Source organism: Adiantum capillus-veneris, chromosome 5, assembly GCF_014529385.1.
Source record: "Adiantum capillus-veneris isolate H3 chromosome 5, ASM1452938v2, whole genome shotgun sequence".
Classification (NCBI taxonomy): Eukaryota; Viridiplantae; Streptophyta; class Polypodiopsida; order Polypodiales; family Pteridaceae; genus Adiantum; species Adiantum capillus-veneris.
Window position 1 is genome coordinate 122400982 of NC_140935.1, and position 16320 is coordinate 122417301.

At 45.1% G+C, this 16320-nt stretch overlaps 1 protein-coding gene across 1 annotated transcript in view; it reads left to right on the forward strand.

Annotated features, from left to right (window-relative positions):
• Window positions 1-15981, forward strand: part of LOC147458016 (uncharacterized) — a 93447-nt gene extending 77466 nt beyond the window's left edge. The window contains exons 3-5 of the mRNA XM_086512768.1: window positions 14949-15020; window positions 15103-15153; window positions 15578-15981. Of these exons, the coding sequence (XP_086368894.1) occupies window positions 14949-15020; window positions 15103-15153; window positions 15578-15643 (189 nt within the window). The 3' untranslated portion in view covers window positions 15644-15981. The remainder of the gene's footprint in view (window positions 1-14948; window positions 15021-15102; window positions 15154-15577) is intronic.
• The last annotated feature ends 339 nt before the right edge of the window (window positions 15982-16320 follow it).

Genomic DNA, 16320 nt, shown 5'->3' on the forward strand with positions numbered 1-16320 from the left:
CTACACATTTATCATGCTATCTCTTTACATATATATATTTCCCTATCTCTCTCAAGCTTTAACCGAAGATTGGTATTTATTCTATCTGCAAAGTGTTAATTGGCAGTCATAAGCTTGTGGTGTATCATGGGCGAGTTTCAATCATTATGATCACGATTCATGCCTGAGATCTTGACAGGGTGGAACCGGCGCGTAGGGCGGTAGACTTTAGCTCTCACCCGAGTCTTTACTTTATAAACTTTACGCGAACTTTACGTCAGAGAGAAACTTCATGAATAAACTTGAGACTAGAATTAACTCTCCAAACAAAGCACTGCTTGCCAACTAGAGTGCTTCCAAGCAAACAACGACACCTTGTAGGTCCCAAAGAATGACGCCCCTTTCGGTGTTTCTTTAATCTTACTAAACTTGGGAAAAACCTGCAAGTTCCTACGAGCTGTCCCGCTTTTACCGGATTGAAAATGGCCTACTCTAGCTCTATTTCATCAACATAATCGTAGTAGGAGGCTTCACAGACAAAATCCGCGTGCAAAAGGTGACTTTCTTGGCGCATTCAAGCACTTTCCCAAACCTGGCGAGAATCTACAGGCTGAATTCTCTGTTTTTTGCCCTGAAAATGCCTGTACAATGATCCCCTAGTGTTAGGTGCAGCGGAATGAATGTTGAACTTTGCTCAAGATGAGTGTTCCGTAATGTGTTCAAGGTTCCTTTTATTCTTATGGAAGGGAGAGCCTTCCGTTCTTAATGAGAGAGTGCTATGATCACAAACAAGTGGATGGACAATGTGCGTGAAAGTGTATGAGACTGAGAGATAGAGAGAGAAGAGAAATACGACACCGTAGACGTTGTAAAACCCTCCTCCGAAGGCCCCACTCTCGTCGGCAAGAGTGGTCTACTATTGATTGCACGAACTGGTACAAACTGAATGCATGTGACTGATGCAATTCTAGGCTAGGCCGATGGCGAGACCGACGCTATGGCTGAAATCTGCTACTCTTTATCTGCTGTCCAAAAACGCTGATGGCTGAATTCTGATGCGGCTGAAAACGCAAGTGAAAATGCTGCCGTTGCTGGTTTTTATGGCTGAAAATCTGCGGGTACTTGGGCTGAAAACTGCATGTCTTTAGGGCTGAAAACTGATGGTCTTCATCTGCTGAAAATCCAAAGGCTGAAATCTGTGTCTGCTCTTGCGTGGTCAAAAATGCTAGGCATAGGGATCTGCTGGCGATGACAGCTGTTGCAAAAACGCTAGGTTGTGGGACTGTCCTTGCTGTGGAAGCTTGCAGAAAACGCCAAGGGCTAAGGTTGATGAAAAACGCTAGGCTAGGGGATAATCTTGCTTGATGGAAGGGGTTCTTGCCGAGAAGTTGCCTGTTGCGCTTGGGCTCCTGCTGCCTCTTCTGCCGTTTAGTGCTAGCTTTGGTTTCCTTTTATATTATCTTACCCAATTTTCCCTACTCAGTTCTCAACAAAAGTCACTTAAATTAGTAAGTGAAAAATGTCAAAAATAGGGAAAATAAGCTAAAATCATTGGAAAATTCCCCTGACTGATTTTGAAGGGAATGCCTATGATCATGTTGTGTGCAACCAGAGGATATGCATCTACACTAAGTGACTGGTCATGCACGGTCTGCGAACAGACTCACAAAAGTGCCAGATCACTTCCTATTCTAGATTGACCGACTGACGGAACCCTTGTTATGCTGTAGCTTGTCCACGGACACATAGGGTTGGATGTGTCACGTGACATCCTCTCCTTTTCAAAGTGAGGTACTCGTACCAAACTGTATGGCGTCGAGGGAGATCACCAATAACATCCGGAATCCTGGAAGGGCCTCTTCGCCGGCCCACTCTGATGTGTGGGTCATGCGGTGCTTGAGCCGCGCCGAAAGCGACGGAAAGTATGTTGTGGCCGCTTCGATGCTTCATCTTAGTCAAGAGTCATGCGTCTTCCCTCTTCAAGAATCTCCATGGTTGAAAATTTTTTAAACCACTTCCAACACAAAAACGTGAACATACCCATTCTATGTAAAGTGAGTGGAAAAAATCTTGCCTTCCTAAAAGACTGTGCATGTGATGTAGATGAACAAAGAGACGGAGTGCCAAACCGTACATCATATACACGCAAACAATGAGATCGAATCTTTCTCTTTTGATCTAAAGCAATCAATTGTGGCAATTCACAACGGAAATGCCCATGCTTGGTGCTCACACTTTCCTGTGCTCTTTCTACGACTGTGTCATGCCAAGGAAGAGACATGGAATGTGACTCCCTTGAATGACTACTTTTCAGCTTTTCATGAATAATCCGCATACATCTGTGCTCATTCATGAGTGAAACGTGCTCAATGTACAATATTTCATGCCTAGGAAAAGGGATCACATAAAGACGTTGACTAAAATACAGGAAAAGATCACGAATGAATACTCGATCACTGCGTGCGAACTAATCATGCGAACACATAACACTTCCTGTAAGGGTTCTTGAGACCTAGGCTCGAGAGCCAAGATTGGTTCTTCTTGAATGGTCGAATCTTCCTGTGTGGGTTCTTTGGACCTTGACTCGAGAGCCAAGATCGATTCTTCGTGATTGATCGAATCTGCAACGAGGTTACTTTCGGTAGAAAAAGCATCAACTAACACATTATCTTGCTTGTGAACAATCACATCTTCTTCATGCAAATCATCATGCTTGTCATTGTCATCCAAGTCATCATGCTCATCATTATCATTCAAATCATCATGCAAATCTTGTGTATCATGCTTAGGAGAAGACGAGACTAAGAGAGTCTGTAACAAACTGCTGACGTGTCAAAAGCCTAAAGAATGGAGTCAACTTATAGATGTTGCCGAGGGGCCTTAACCCTAATTTCTGTTAGAAACCCTAACTGTTGAAACCCTAAGTTTGGAAACCCTAATTGTCACGGGGACGTCGCAACTGTTAACTATGTCACGAGGACTTGGCAATTGCTAACTTTAGTTGTTGGTTTCCTTCCAAAGGGTTTTGTTTTATTTTTGAGACCCTCTTCTTGAAGTAGCAAACGGTCGGACATTGCATGGCCAATGTGAACGGTAGTTTCACCCGCAGATGGGTAGTGGTCAGCACTGGAATTCGTATGGTAAGAGGATGTCTAGGCTCAGAGCAAGATCATATAGGTCCCCCTGTCGCACTTAGCAAGTTGGTGAATACTAGGAAGTGAACTCAATTAAGGCGTAAAGTCAAGGTGGGACTACCAACAAAAAATATCCGACAGTTGGGCCACATTGCACTTTTGGATGCGGTCCCAATGAGGACAGATGGTCAGAAGACCAGTGGGAGCCCAACGGAAGCATCTCCTAAAATTTAGGGAACTGCTATTTTGGGCGTGAAATGTGTTCGTGTCAGTACCTCCGGTATGACTAGGGGAACATTTTACAACTCTGCCGCGAAGTCAACTGGGCAACCGGTTAGAATATTTTTAAGCGGCGAACCTGAAATGGGCAACTGCTTGTAAATGCGCCAAGTGTCGATTTTTCATGAACTTTCCCCTTGCAGAAAAATGGGCTCTGATTTTTAAGCTGGGAGAGGCCTCATTTCAGCTTTTGTCATAGGTTAAGAGCTATGGAGTGCTTCCTTTCCCTCTCATGTACAGTGTGGTGCTAGGAGTGATGCCCTGCAGACTACACATTGCTCTCTCTCCCCCCTACGTGCAGTTATGTGATGCCCCACAAGAGGGCTCCTCATTTGACTGTTGTATAATTGTGTGGGTTCATGCTTTTGTGCTGAGGCAAGAGCCTCCTTGAGCAGGAGCAGGGGTAGCTAGCTGCTACTCCAAAGTAGGCACTGGTGAGGGTCATAACCTCACCATACAGGTGCAAAATCAGCGCCGTGTATACGCTGTAATTTTACTGTTTTTTAGCCATACGGACGACAGAACCTTTGGGAATCGTGCCCCACTGGCGGAGGACAGTTAGGGGACTGTTTGGGGCTGAAAACAGGGCAAAAACCAGTAAATACAGCGTGCTGAATTTACTGTTTTTGGGCAGAAATCAGAGGGTATATGCCAGGAGAAGTGAGTTTCAACAGGGGAATTGGTTTCGCCCAAGTTTAGGTGTTGTTATGTTGCCGAAATTTGGCCAAAACAGGCGGTATCTAGTGGGATACAGTCAAAGGATTCCCAGGACTCTTCTTTGTACTTTACCCTCCTAAAGAATAAAGAAATACCAAAAGGGGCGCCAATTTTGGGGCCTACAGGTTGCCGGCGTTTGCTCGGAGCAGTCTTGCTTCCGAGCCGTGTGTGTGATTAAGTGTTAATTCCCGTTACAGGTCTTCTTTGCAAGTGCTCTGTGTGTGTGTGTCTAAAGTAAAGAATTTCGGGTGAAAGCCAACGCCTACCGCCCTACGGGCCGGTTTCACTAATCCTAAAACTCCAGAAACCCTAACCCTAACCCTAAGGGCAACAGACAAATTTCCGCGTTTTGCGCTGGCTGATGATTTGGCAGCTGTACGGATTTCCGTGATTTACGTGGACAGCTTTTTGGCTTTTCGGACCAGAGCTTTTGAGTTTTAAAGGCTTTTTACTGTAACTGCTTTTCAGGCCAAGGGCCTTTAAATATGAGGCTAGAGCTCATTCTTTGGCATGCTTCCTAGCGAAGGTGTAGAGTCTCGAGTACCGGCTTGTACTGTGTTGATGCAATATAAAGAAATACGAAAGGGGCGGCATGGTTTGGGCCAATACTCTCTGGGGTGGAATTCGGCCACTTCGTGTCACGTGTCGTCTCTCTTTCAGTTCAGTTGTTAGTGAAGTGCTAAAAGTCTGTTAAGTCTGCTCTTTTCTATTGGCACGTGGTTCCCGTCTTGTGACAGTGGTATCAGAGCATCAGGCGTGTGCTTTTTTGAAAGCATACCGGTCTTACAAAAGAGCAGACAGAGCTTTATGGAAATTTATTTGAGGTATCTTGGCCCTCCAACCCGGACTTATTAGCCACTCCCACCCTTACTTCATCGCGCATAGGGCGCGCTCCCGTCTTCACCGCTCATGTCTTACAGGGCATAAGCCAATTAAAATCACTTGCAAGAGAAGGATCCAGATTTGTTTCAAGTCACTGTTTTTTTCTCCGAAGCAGTGCCATGCAGATGGTGATGTCTACAGCTACCAAGCAACATACTCCAAGTACTTTGCAAGCTTTGGAGAAAATTTTTGCCCGAAGTTGTATGGTTTCTGACATCTTCCTTGGAGTGCAACTTCTGGCAGAGTCGGGTATCGTGAAATGCTTGCCATGGAAACCCTAGCAGGTTATAACTTGAAATTTCTCGACATCTCTCAGTAGATGTCTCTTCTGAAGTTGATAACCTTGGAGGTTCGATGTGATTGCTATCTCTTGGGACTACCATCGCCGCCAAAGAAACAGTCTATCCAAGAGCTGATGGACCATGCTGTGCTTGGCTACGACCTCATGGAAAGAACCTAACCCTATTTTTTGGTGCATGTTTAAAGATGGAAAGTCAGTTGACTTTTTGAGCTCGATTGATGTCGAGATTGCTTTTTAAGTTTGAGTTCTGTTTGATCTTGTTTGGTGATCCTGTTTGGAATTTGTTTGAAATGGATGGTATCTGTTTTGAACCTGTCTTGGTGCGGATTTGAATTGTTTGACTCAGGTTTGATACTAGTTTCAATGATTGGTGATTTTACTCCCGGGTGGAGAAGTGAGAAATACTGTTTTGGTATTGTTTGAACCTCGGAACGACGCAGGCCGATGCTTGGGGAGCGTTTGTTTGCATGCTTGTAAAATAATTGTTGTTGTGACTCTCGGCCCGGACCTGGATGGTTATGTGAGAGGAGTATTACTCTCAGCACCTCCAAACGACGCAGGTTGCGGTCTGGGGGGCGTTTGGTTGTAAAAAGTCTCTATATCTCCCGGCCCGGACCTTTTTAGGCTATGCGGGAGGAGTGATGAGAGAGTCGTTGAATATCTCCCGGCCCGAACCTTGTTAGGTTATGCGGGAGGAGTGTTCATCTGTGGCTTTATGTTTCTATGTCTTGTAACCTGCATATGTGAGCATTTGTGTTGCATTGTGATGTGCCAACCACTGAATATTCCTAATTGGATGAGATTGCTTGGGTATGTAATTTTAGTGCATCAAGACACCCATGGAAGATCATTAGAGTCTCGGTGTGATGGGTAATTTTACTACGCTGGAATATCAAGAGTTCCGATCTGGACGAAAGGAGAAGTTAACTCCTTGATCAAAAGAGCAGAAAGGAGAATCTAACTCCTTGAACAAAACAGCCGAAAGGAGAAGCTAACTCCTTGATCAAAAGAGCAGAAAGGAGAAGCTAACTCCTTAATAAAAAGAGCAAACTGATTGTCGCTCGAAAATTTTTGAGCTAACTTGAATTGTTTTGCAGATATGCTGTAATCGTGGACGATTACTCTCTTTCAAGAAGGGGAGATGTAACAAACTGCTAACGTATCAAAGCCTAAAGAATGGAGTCAACTTACAGATGTGGCCAAGGGGCCTAAACCCTAATTTTTACCAGAAACCCTAAGTGTTGAAACCCTAATTCTAGAAACCATAACCCTAAAACTTGTAAACCCTAATTTTGGAAAACCTAACCCTAAAATTGCAAAAACCCTAACCCTAACCCTAACCCTAACCCTAACCCTAAGGGCAGCAAACAGATTTTCGCGTTTTGCGCTGGTTGATGACGTGGTAGCTGTACGGATTTCCGTGATTTACGCTTGCAGCTTTTTGGCTTTGCTTTTGGACCAGAAGCTTTTGAGTTTTAAAGGCTTTTTACTTTAACTGCTGGTCAGGCCAAGGGCCTTTAAATATGAGGCTAGGACTCATTCTCTGGCATGCTTCCTGGCGAAGTTGCAGAGTCTCGAGTATCGGCTTGTACTGTGTTGATGCAATATAAAGAAATACCTAAAGGGGCGCCAAGGTTTGGGGCCAATACTCTGTGGGGTGGAATTCCGCCACTCTGTGTCGCGTGTCGTCTCTTCTTTCAGTTGAGTTGTTAATGAAGTGCTAAAAGTCTGTTAAGTCTGCTCCTTTCTATTGGCACGTGGTGCCCGTCTTGTGACAGAGTCTCCTTCTCCTGAATCTCTTGCATCTGTGCCTGCACTTGAGAAAAGAGTCGCAAGAACTCTTTCATGTGTTGGTCGCTCTTCTCTTTTCTTGCTTTGGTCTCGCGATCAAATCCTGCTTGTCTTTCCAAGCATGCTTGCTCGTGCTTACGCTCTATGGTTGCCAATCTTTCTTCGTATTCACGATCTATGGCTGCCCTTCTTTTTGCGGATTCACGATTTATGGTTGCCATTCTTTCTGCGTTTCTTGCTTTGCGTTCTAACTTCCTGTCCATCATCCTCTTGTCGAAAGCCTCCATAGGAGTAAGTGCAATTCTTGTCGTAGATGGGGAAGGGGGAGGGTCGGAAAAACCTCTTGGTGGGGAAAATTCTTCTTGGCCTCTCTCATGCTCATCACCTCCAAGCGAAGTATCCATTCCGCTTCGAGTGATGACCATCCACTGAAGTCTTGGGTTCTTGTGGTCTTGGGGTGTTAAGTTCACGAGGAACTTGGGTTCTTGGGGGTCTTGGTTCTTGGGATTCTTCAGGTCTTGAAGTTCTTGAGGTTCTTCTTTCGCTTGCAATCTGTGTTCGAGAAGGATCTTCTCTTCACCCGAGTTCTTCTCTTTTCCGCGGGCGCACCCCTTGGTGGCCTTGCGTTTACACCAAGGTTGCTTTTTCCCACCTCACGTCGATCGGCCGACCGCTAAGTGCACGGTCCGCTCTCAATGAGTGAAAAGAGGCATAAGGGGAGGCTGGACAAGCCCTTCTTTCTTGGGATTCCTGTCACTCTTCAAAAACACGATTAGGAATCGACGAGGCCAAGCGAACTTGGGTTCGTGCGACCTCAACAAGCAAAAAAAAATTATGTGGTTCTTTGCTTGAGTGATACAGAACACTGCCAAAGCTCTGATACCAATGTTAGGTGCAACGGAATGAATGTTGAACTTTGCTCAAGATGAGTGTTCCGTAATGTGCTCAAGGTTCCTTTTATTCTTATGGAAGGGAGAGCCTTCCATTCTTAATGAGAGAGTGCGACGATCACTAACAAAGTGAATGGACACTGTGCATAAGAGTGTGTGAGACTGAGAGATAGAGAGAGAAGAGAAATACGACACCAGAGACGTTGTAAAACCCTCCTCCGAAGGCCCCACTCTTGTCGGTGAGAGTGGTCTACTATTGATTGCACGAACTGGAGTTCACCTCTCGTGAAATCTCTCGGAGTTCACCTGTACTTGTAGGGGATTAGCAATTAGTTGATCCAATACGTGTGCAAGAGGCTCTTGCCTTGGCAAATGCGCATGAACCCACACAACCGTACATACAAATAAAAAGCCCTCGAGCAGGGTATCACGTTTCTGTATTCAAAGGGGGAGAGAGGTGCCAGAGAGTGGAATCATCGTGCTACATAAGACAAGGAAGAAGGCAAGCTTTCCATTAAAATTGTAAGACTTGCACCCACTACTCACACACACTGTGTAGTTCACAATGAAGAAGAAAGAGAACTCCCTCTCTCAAAATGGGCTGAGTTGTCAAGTAGAAAGGCTTTGGAGCTGCCAAGTGTGCACTTTGCCTCTTTTGAGTGTTGCGTGGGGCCTAAGTGACTTTGAACTGAGCCTAGATACCCTTTTTTTGCTCGGATTTCGGTGTCGATTGGCCCGACCATCTCGTGGCAACCTGCCCTTCATTGTTGCGGGTGAAACTCTTGGCCGTCGACCGTTTCACACTGGCCATACAATGATAGACCATTTGTGACTTCAAAAAGAGGGTCCCAAAAATTAAAGAAAAATCAAGGGAAAGAAACCAACAACTTAGGTTAGTGGTTGCCACAACCTCGTGACATACCCCCCTCTTGAAATCGCAAACGTCCTTGATTGCATGCCAGATATACATGCCATAGATGATTTAGTGTGATTAGCACTCTTTTATCATCAAATGTATCCATAGGAAAGGTCATGAAACATAGATACAAATGACTTAATGAAACCTTCATGTCATTTTATCTACGATAGAAGTGAGCATAATACCTTAACATTTGTAGAATAATGTACACGTCTATTGCACTGAATCCGTATGTACATTTGATGTGCTAGCTCCATTATGACCCCTCTTATGAGCACGTTGATTTGGGGCATATGTAGGTTGTAACCCAAAGGCCTCAAGGTAAAGCTGTAATATGTTAGGCAATTTCAGCCTATAAGCAACATCGCTGATCTTGTCAAGTGCTTAAAAAGGCCCATAGTAACGCATGTTGAGCTTGGGAAATAACCTTTCCTTGTCCTTCATCTTTGTTAACCTTGCCGTTTCAAACCGTAAGAGTACCCAATCACCAGGTAAAAAACAACAATTCAGGTCGGTGACGATCAACGGCCCTTTTTTGCTTTGCCCAAGTCTTCTCCAAGGCAAGCTTATTTTTCTTACAAGGCACCTTTTGAGATTGTTGAGGGCAGCAAAAAGGTTCCTCCCATTTTACACACAAAGTACCTATGCCTGAGTATACATACATATTACAACAGTACAGTGCATTTGTCAACAGGCAAGATATTGTTCCCACTTGCCCTTATTATCTGACACATAACATTTCAGCAGATCTAAGACAACACAATCAGCCTCTTTTGATTGTCCATCAGTTTGTGGTTGAAATGAGGAGGAAAACTTGAGCGAGGTGTCCATGTTTTCAAATAAGCCTCTCCAAAACAGGCTCGTCATACGAGGATCACGATCACTGACAATATATTGTGGCATACCATGGTACTTGAATACATTGTACATAAATAACCGTGCCATCTACTTAGATTTTATCTTCTTCTTGATAGGAATAAAATGAGCCTGCTTGCTGAACCTACAAATAATGGTCCATATACCATCATTCCCTGTCGGCGTTCTTGGAAGATCAAAGATAAAATCCATAGCAATACTTTCCCATGGCTTATCTATCTAGAATAGGCAGTGGCTGTAACAAGTGGTTGTAACAATCCTGGTGCCTTTTGCTTGTCAAACTTCACCTTTTTGCAAATCACGCATGCTCGCACAAAGGCATCCACATCTCTCCTCAAAGTAGGCCAATAAAAGAACGTCTCGACCGCTATCATGTCTCATCTATACCACGATGCTCTGCATACGATGGGACTGGCTTTCTACCTTAATCTTATGTCGCAATGGCCTAGTGACACATAGTCTGCCATGCATCATCATAAAACCATCCTTGAGGAGGTAGTGCTCATGGCGTTGCCCATCTTGCAACTGCTCAAAGATCCTTGCAAAATCTTCATCAATAGCATATTGTTCCTTCATGTCATCAAGCTCAGGATGATAAGGAATTGACACATGTGAAATTTGTGGCTTTCTTGATAACGCATCAGCCACAACATTCTTCTTGCCTTCCACATGCATAATATGAAAGTGGAACATAAAGAGAACGTTTGCCCATCGCATATGCTTTTCGGATAACTTTGACTGTGTCAAGAAGTATCGCAAGGTCTGACGATCTGTTTGCAACAAAATCAGCACCCTAGCAGGTTGTGCTTCCAACTAGAAAGCCATGAATCACAGCCAATAGCTCTTTCTCATAGATTTACATAGTATTTTCTGGCCCTTGCAAGAATCTGCTCTCATAAGCTACTACCTGACCATCTTGCATTAACACTGCCCCAATATTGTTGCCACATGCATCACACCGGATCTCAAGTGACTTCTTGAGATTTGGTAAACAATTCCTGGATTCGAAGTCATCGTTTACTTTAAGTGATTGAAAGCTGAAGTCTCTTTTTGTGTCCACTTGAAAGTGACCTCTTTCTTTTGCAACGCATGTAGGGGTGAAGCAATCTTGGCAAAATTTCCGACAAACCTTCTGTAGTAAGAGCTTAAGCTCAAGAAGCTACGTATATCATGCACGGTGTTCAAGTCTGGCTATGTCTTGATTACTTCAACCTCGGCAGGATCCGTTCGGACACCATCCTTTGACACTATGTGGCCAAGAAAGTGGTAGCAGGAGCATTTGTAAGACCGAATGGCATCACTAAGAACAAATACAGACCAAATGTCGTTGTAAACGCAGACTTGTGCACATCATCTGGCCTGATACAAATCTGATGGTACCCACTCTTAAGATCTATCGTGATGAAAATTGCAGCACCCTCTAATCCATCCAAGCGACTCGGGTTCAAATCTCGGCAACGGAACCGTGGAACGGATGCGTAGGGCGGTAGATTGAAGCTCTCACTCGAATCTTTACTTGATAAACTTTACGTCACAAAGAAACTTCACTAATAAACCTGTGACTGGAAGTAACACTCCAAACAAAGCATGGCTTGGCAGCCAAAATGCTTCCAAGCAGACATCGACACCCTGTATGCCCCAAAGACTTGTGCCCCTTTCGGTATTTCTTTAATCTTATTAAACTTGGGAGAAAACCTGCAAGTTCCTAAGTGTTGTCCGGCTTTTACCGGGCTGAAAATGGCCTACTCTAGCCCGATTTCGGCAACATAAGCGCAATAGGAGGCTTCATAGACAAAATCCCCGTGCGAAGGGTGACTTTCTCGGCGCATTCAAGCACTTTCTCAAACCTGGCGAGAATTTGCAGCACGCTGAATTCTCTGTGTTCTGCCCCGAAAATGCACCAAAACACCTGTTCAGTGTGTCCCTTAGCTTCCCGAGAGCTCCTAGGGGTATTACGGATCAATTAGGGTCAAAACCCTAAAACTGCAAAAATACACAGCAGGTTGTAATTTACCGTTTTGGGCTTCGTTTCGCGTGCCGGTCGCATCCATTGCAAGCCCTCGAGCTCTTGCACGTGTAGGGCTGCTTGCCCTTTGAAGTGGACGAGATCTCTCGCACCTGTACCTGCGGGAGATTAGCAGTTAACTAATCTAGTACTTGTGCAAGAGGCTCTTGCCTCAGCAAATGTGCATGAACCCACACAACCGTACATATAGATGAAAAGCCCTCGAGCGGGGCATCACGTTTCTGTATTCAAAGGGGGAGGTGTGTGCACGAGAACAGAATCATCATGCTACATAAGAGTCAAGACAAGAAGGCAAGCTTTCCATTAAAGCTGTAAGACCGGCACCCACTACTCACACACACTGTTTAGTTCACAATGAAGAAGAAAGGCAGCCCCCTCTCTCAAAATGGGCGCCGCTCCCCCAGCTGAGTTGAAAGGCTTCAGAGTTGCCACGTGTCCACTTTGCCTCTTTTGAGTTAATTTCCTAGTACCCACCAACTTAGAAGTGTCGCGTAGGGCCTAAATGATTTTGAACTGAGCCTAGACACCCTTTTATTGGCCTACTCCTGGCTCGACGTCCTTTTATTAGCTAGAATCTTACAAGATTCCTCCAGCCATTCTATATGCATCATCCTAAATTGCAGGCTCAGAACAGAGGCTCGAGCCCGCGCACGCAAGATTCGTCGTGACGTGCACCCATGCCCTCCTCCCCTCTGTCTTCCCACCATCCAGATTGCAGGGTTGGCCACCTCGCCCCGCGCCCTTCACCCCACCTTGCTCGTGCACGCATCCTGTGCGTTGCTCTTGCTCCTGTTTCTGAACCCTCGTAATGTTACACTATCTTTCCCCTCGTGCTTCGCTCGTTGTTGACGTAATGCCGTCCTTTTCGCTCTTGAACTCGATTTTCCCTTTGAAATCAAGGAATCTGTTTCCATACCTCTCATGCAAGCTCCCTAGCCCCCAACCCGGGTTATGTTCTGAACGATGTGCCCTGGCTTCCTTGACTCTAGTGCCTGCAACACGATGAACGAATATCCTGCACGCCCCTGTTCCCCCCTTGTGGTCGTTATATGTACGAGTTGATTACCGCCCCTGCCCCCCCCCAAATGTACCTGCATTATTCTACCTTGCTACTCTATCTGGCACCTCCCACCCATACTGCTATGGATATCAACCTCATCACTATTAATTTGCATGATTTTGTTTCTTCTTTTGCTACACAACAACTAAATTAATCATAAATATGTCTTCCCGATCAATATATCCTCCCGATCCATTGCCATTGTGCCGCCCACACACCCCCACAATTCTTGGCTTGCAACTGCGCACGACACATGCCCTGGAGACACACGCACTGAATCTCCTTTGCTTTCTGCAGGGCGCACAGAGAGAGAGAGAGAGAGAGAGAGAGAGAGAGAGAGAGAGAGAGAGAGAGAGAGAGAGAGAGAGAGAGAGAGAGAGAGAGAGAGAGAGAGAGAGAGAGAGCATCTCCATTGCTGGCAGTAGGGCGCGCACACACACACACACACACACACACACACACACACACACACACACACATATATATATATATATATATATATATATATATATATATATATATAGAGAGAGAGAGAGAGAGAGAGAGAGAGAGAGAGAGAGAGAGAGAGAGAGAGAGAGAGAGAGAGAGAGAGAGAGAGAGATCTTCATCTCTTTTTGCAACGGGCCAAGGTAGGATCCGTACGTACGTACGGATCCGTACGCCCGTATAGTACGGTACGGTACCGTACGGATCCGTACTTTACCCAAAAAAAAAGAAGAATTTCCCCTTCGTGTTTTCGGATTTAATTTCGCCTCTGTTTTGGGGGTTTGGCTGCCTGGTTATTGAGACAGAGCGAGTTTGGACGCCCGTTTATTGCAAACTATTGACTACAGAGTACTACAGAGAGAGTTTGGGCGCTTGTTTATTGCAGACAGAGCTCTGCAAACTCACCTGCAGAGCAACCTTGTGCGCGGTAAAGGTAAGTGCTCGTCCTCGCGAGTCTCTCCCGTCTCCCTCGCGCATACCTTGTGTGTTTCTCGCGATAGCATCAATGTTTTTGTTCACCAATGTGTAGGTACATCATGCCTCGCAAACCCAACCCAGTCTGGAGCGCACACACCACTGTCATTGCGGTGGTAAATACAGGAGGGCAAGCAGGATTGTCTATTTATGACAGCCTTGGATAGTAGAACAGTGAGCTAGTATCCTAGAAGTGATACTTACGAATTTATTATTAAGTACGGACCGTATTGTAGGTTTTTGATGTTTTCGAAAAAAACCTTACGAATTTAACGTACCTTACCACTCAATCCATTCGGTACTACGTACAGTACGTACCGAACACGTACCGTACCTTTCCACCTTGCAACGGGCAACCCCTCTTCTTCACGCGCAGCTCCTTTGAGCCCAAAGCAAAAAAAAAACACACACCCACCACCCATGCGGTCTCGTGCTTGCAGCAGAGAGACACAGAGAGACACTCGTCGGTCGTTTCACACTGACCATACAATGTCTGGCCATTTGTGACTTCAAAAGAGGGTCCCAAAAATTAAAGAAAAATCAAGGGAAAGAAACCAACAACTAAGGTTAGTGGTTGACACAGCCTTGTGACATACCCCCCTCTTGAAATCGCAAACGTCCTCGATTGCATGCCAGATATACATGCCATAGATGATTTAGTGGACCCATCGTTCTGGGAGATTCTCTGCCGGTGGGGTTGTTGGCATTGACTTCTGCAGTGTTTCCTCTGCCTGCTTTAGAGTGTCTTGCCCGCAGCTGGTGGCCATGCACAACTTCTTATCACTCATCATCTACATTGGATGCTCGGTGGTACCTTTATTGTCTTCGGATAGGTTCTGGGCTTCTTCGACAGCCTTTCTACCAGCTGCTTTGGGCTTCTTGTGGTGGTGCCGATCTCTCTAAGTTGTATATTGGTCCTCTCTCCTTCCATGTAGGAATTAGGGCATTTTTAACTCTCTTTAGGAGAGGTTAGTCCCCCTGGTATTTTTTTCAGCTTTTCCAGTTGGCCATGTGCGTAGTTGTATCACAGATTTTGCCTACAGACGGCTGTTTTGTGGTTGTACTCTCTTGGAGATTTGAAGTAATAGAAAAATATGAGAGAGAGAGAGAGAGAGAGATTTATTTGGTGCACAGCTGGATTATCGCCCGAAGACTCTCGAACAAGTTCTACCGAACATGTCTTCTGTCCTAATCCATAAGCTTGAGGTATTCTCCCTCTGTCAATTTATCAACTTCCTTTTCGACCTTAATATCAAGAATCTGTCTGATTTTCTGATCATGAATGCAGGAGATTGGAAATGCTCTCAGAGCATCACAAGAAATTGATGAAATAAGAAGGGTATGCATGTACTTGCAACTAGTATGGTTTGTCTTTCTAGTCTCAAAGCTTATGCATCGTGAGTGCACTTGTGCGCTCTCTCTCTCTCACAGGTGTGCGTGCGTGTGTTGGAGAGCGCACGCACACCTGAGAGAGAGAGAGAGAGAGAGAGAGAGAGAGAGAGAGAGAGAGAGGCTTATGCCTCGTGAGTGCACTCGTGTATGTTAAGGCAGAAGCCTCTCTTTCTCTCTCTCACACACACACAACACATGGGCACGCATGTGAGAGAGAGAGAGAGAGAGAGAGAGAGAGAGAGAGAGAGAAGAGTGCCCGTGTGTGTGTGTGTGTGTCTGTGTGAGAGAGAGAGAGAGAGAGAGAGAGAGAGAGAGAGGGCCTTTCTTTTGTTTCCGATTATCTGAATACGTTATGGTGCTTTGCTGAACAGTTGATGAATACAATGCGGGAGTGTTTGCTAACTGTGGAAGCTGTAAAATCGCTTCAAGCTGGCTGAACAAGCAATAAGAAGATGAAGCCTCATTTGGGGTAAAAGAGTATTGATGTACAGGAGGTTGGAAGTAGAAATCCAACAACAATTGTATCCCTTTCGTCTGCAAAGATATATGTTCCATGTGCATGGACAGCATCTCTCTCTCTCTCTATTCGTAGGATAGATCTTACGACGTTAAAATACTACTCTTCTTCTCGCTCAATCTCAATTTCTTTTTCAATAACATGTCTCGAGTTCAAGACTGGTCGAATACATCTTTCCGGCCTCTTGGGATTGAACCATGTGTAATCTTTTACTGTCCATGCATTTATCTAAAAGTCAATTGGAGTCTCTTTAACGTTTTTCTTTTTTCTACCTTTGGAGTCACATTAACTTTTGTCTCCCTCTTTTGGATTGGTGCCTATTTGTTATAAAAGGAGCTAAGTGAATTCACTCTTGTTGTCACAATGCATGCATGCGAGGCCACCTCTTCATATCTAGAGTTGGAAGTCTTTTGACTTTCCATTGTCATGAGGCTTTTCATTTCTTTCCTTGGCGCCCCCCCCCCCCCCCCCCCCCCCCCCCAAAAAAAACAAAAAAAAACCCAAAACCCCAACCCAACCCAACAACCCCCCCACCACAACCAAAAACTCACAATTTGAGTGAATTGTATTGAGCACAACAAAAAATTACAGAATAGC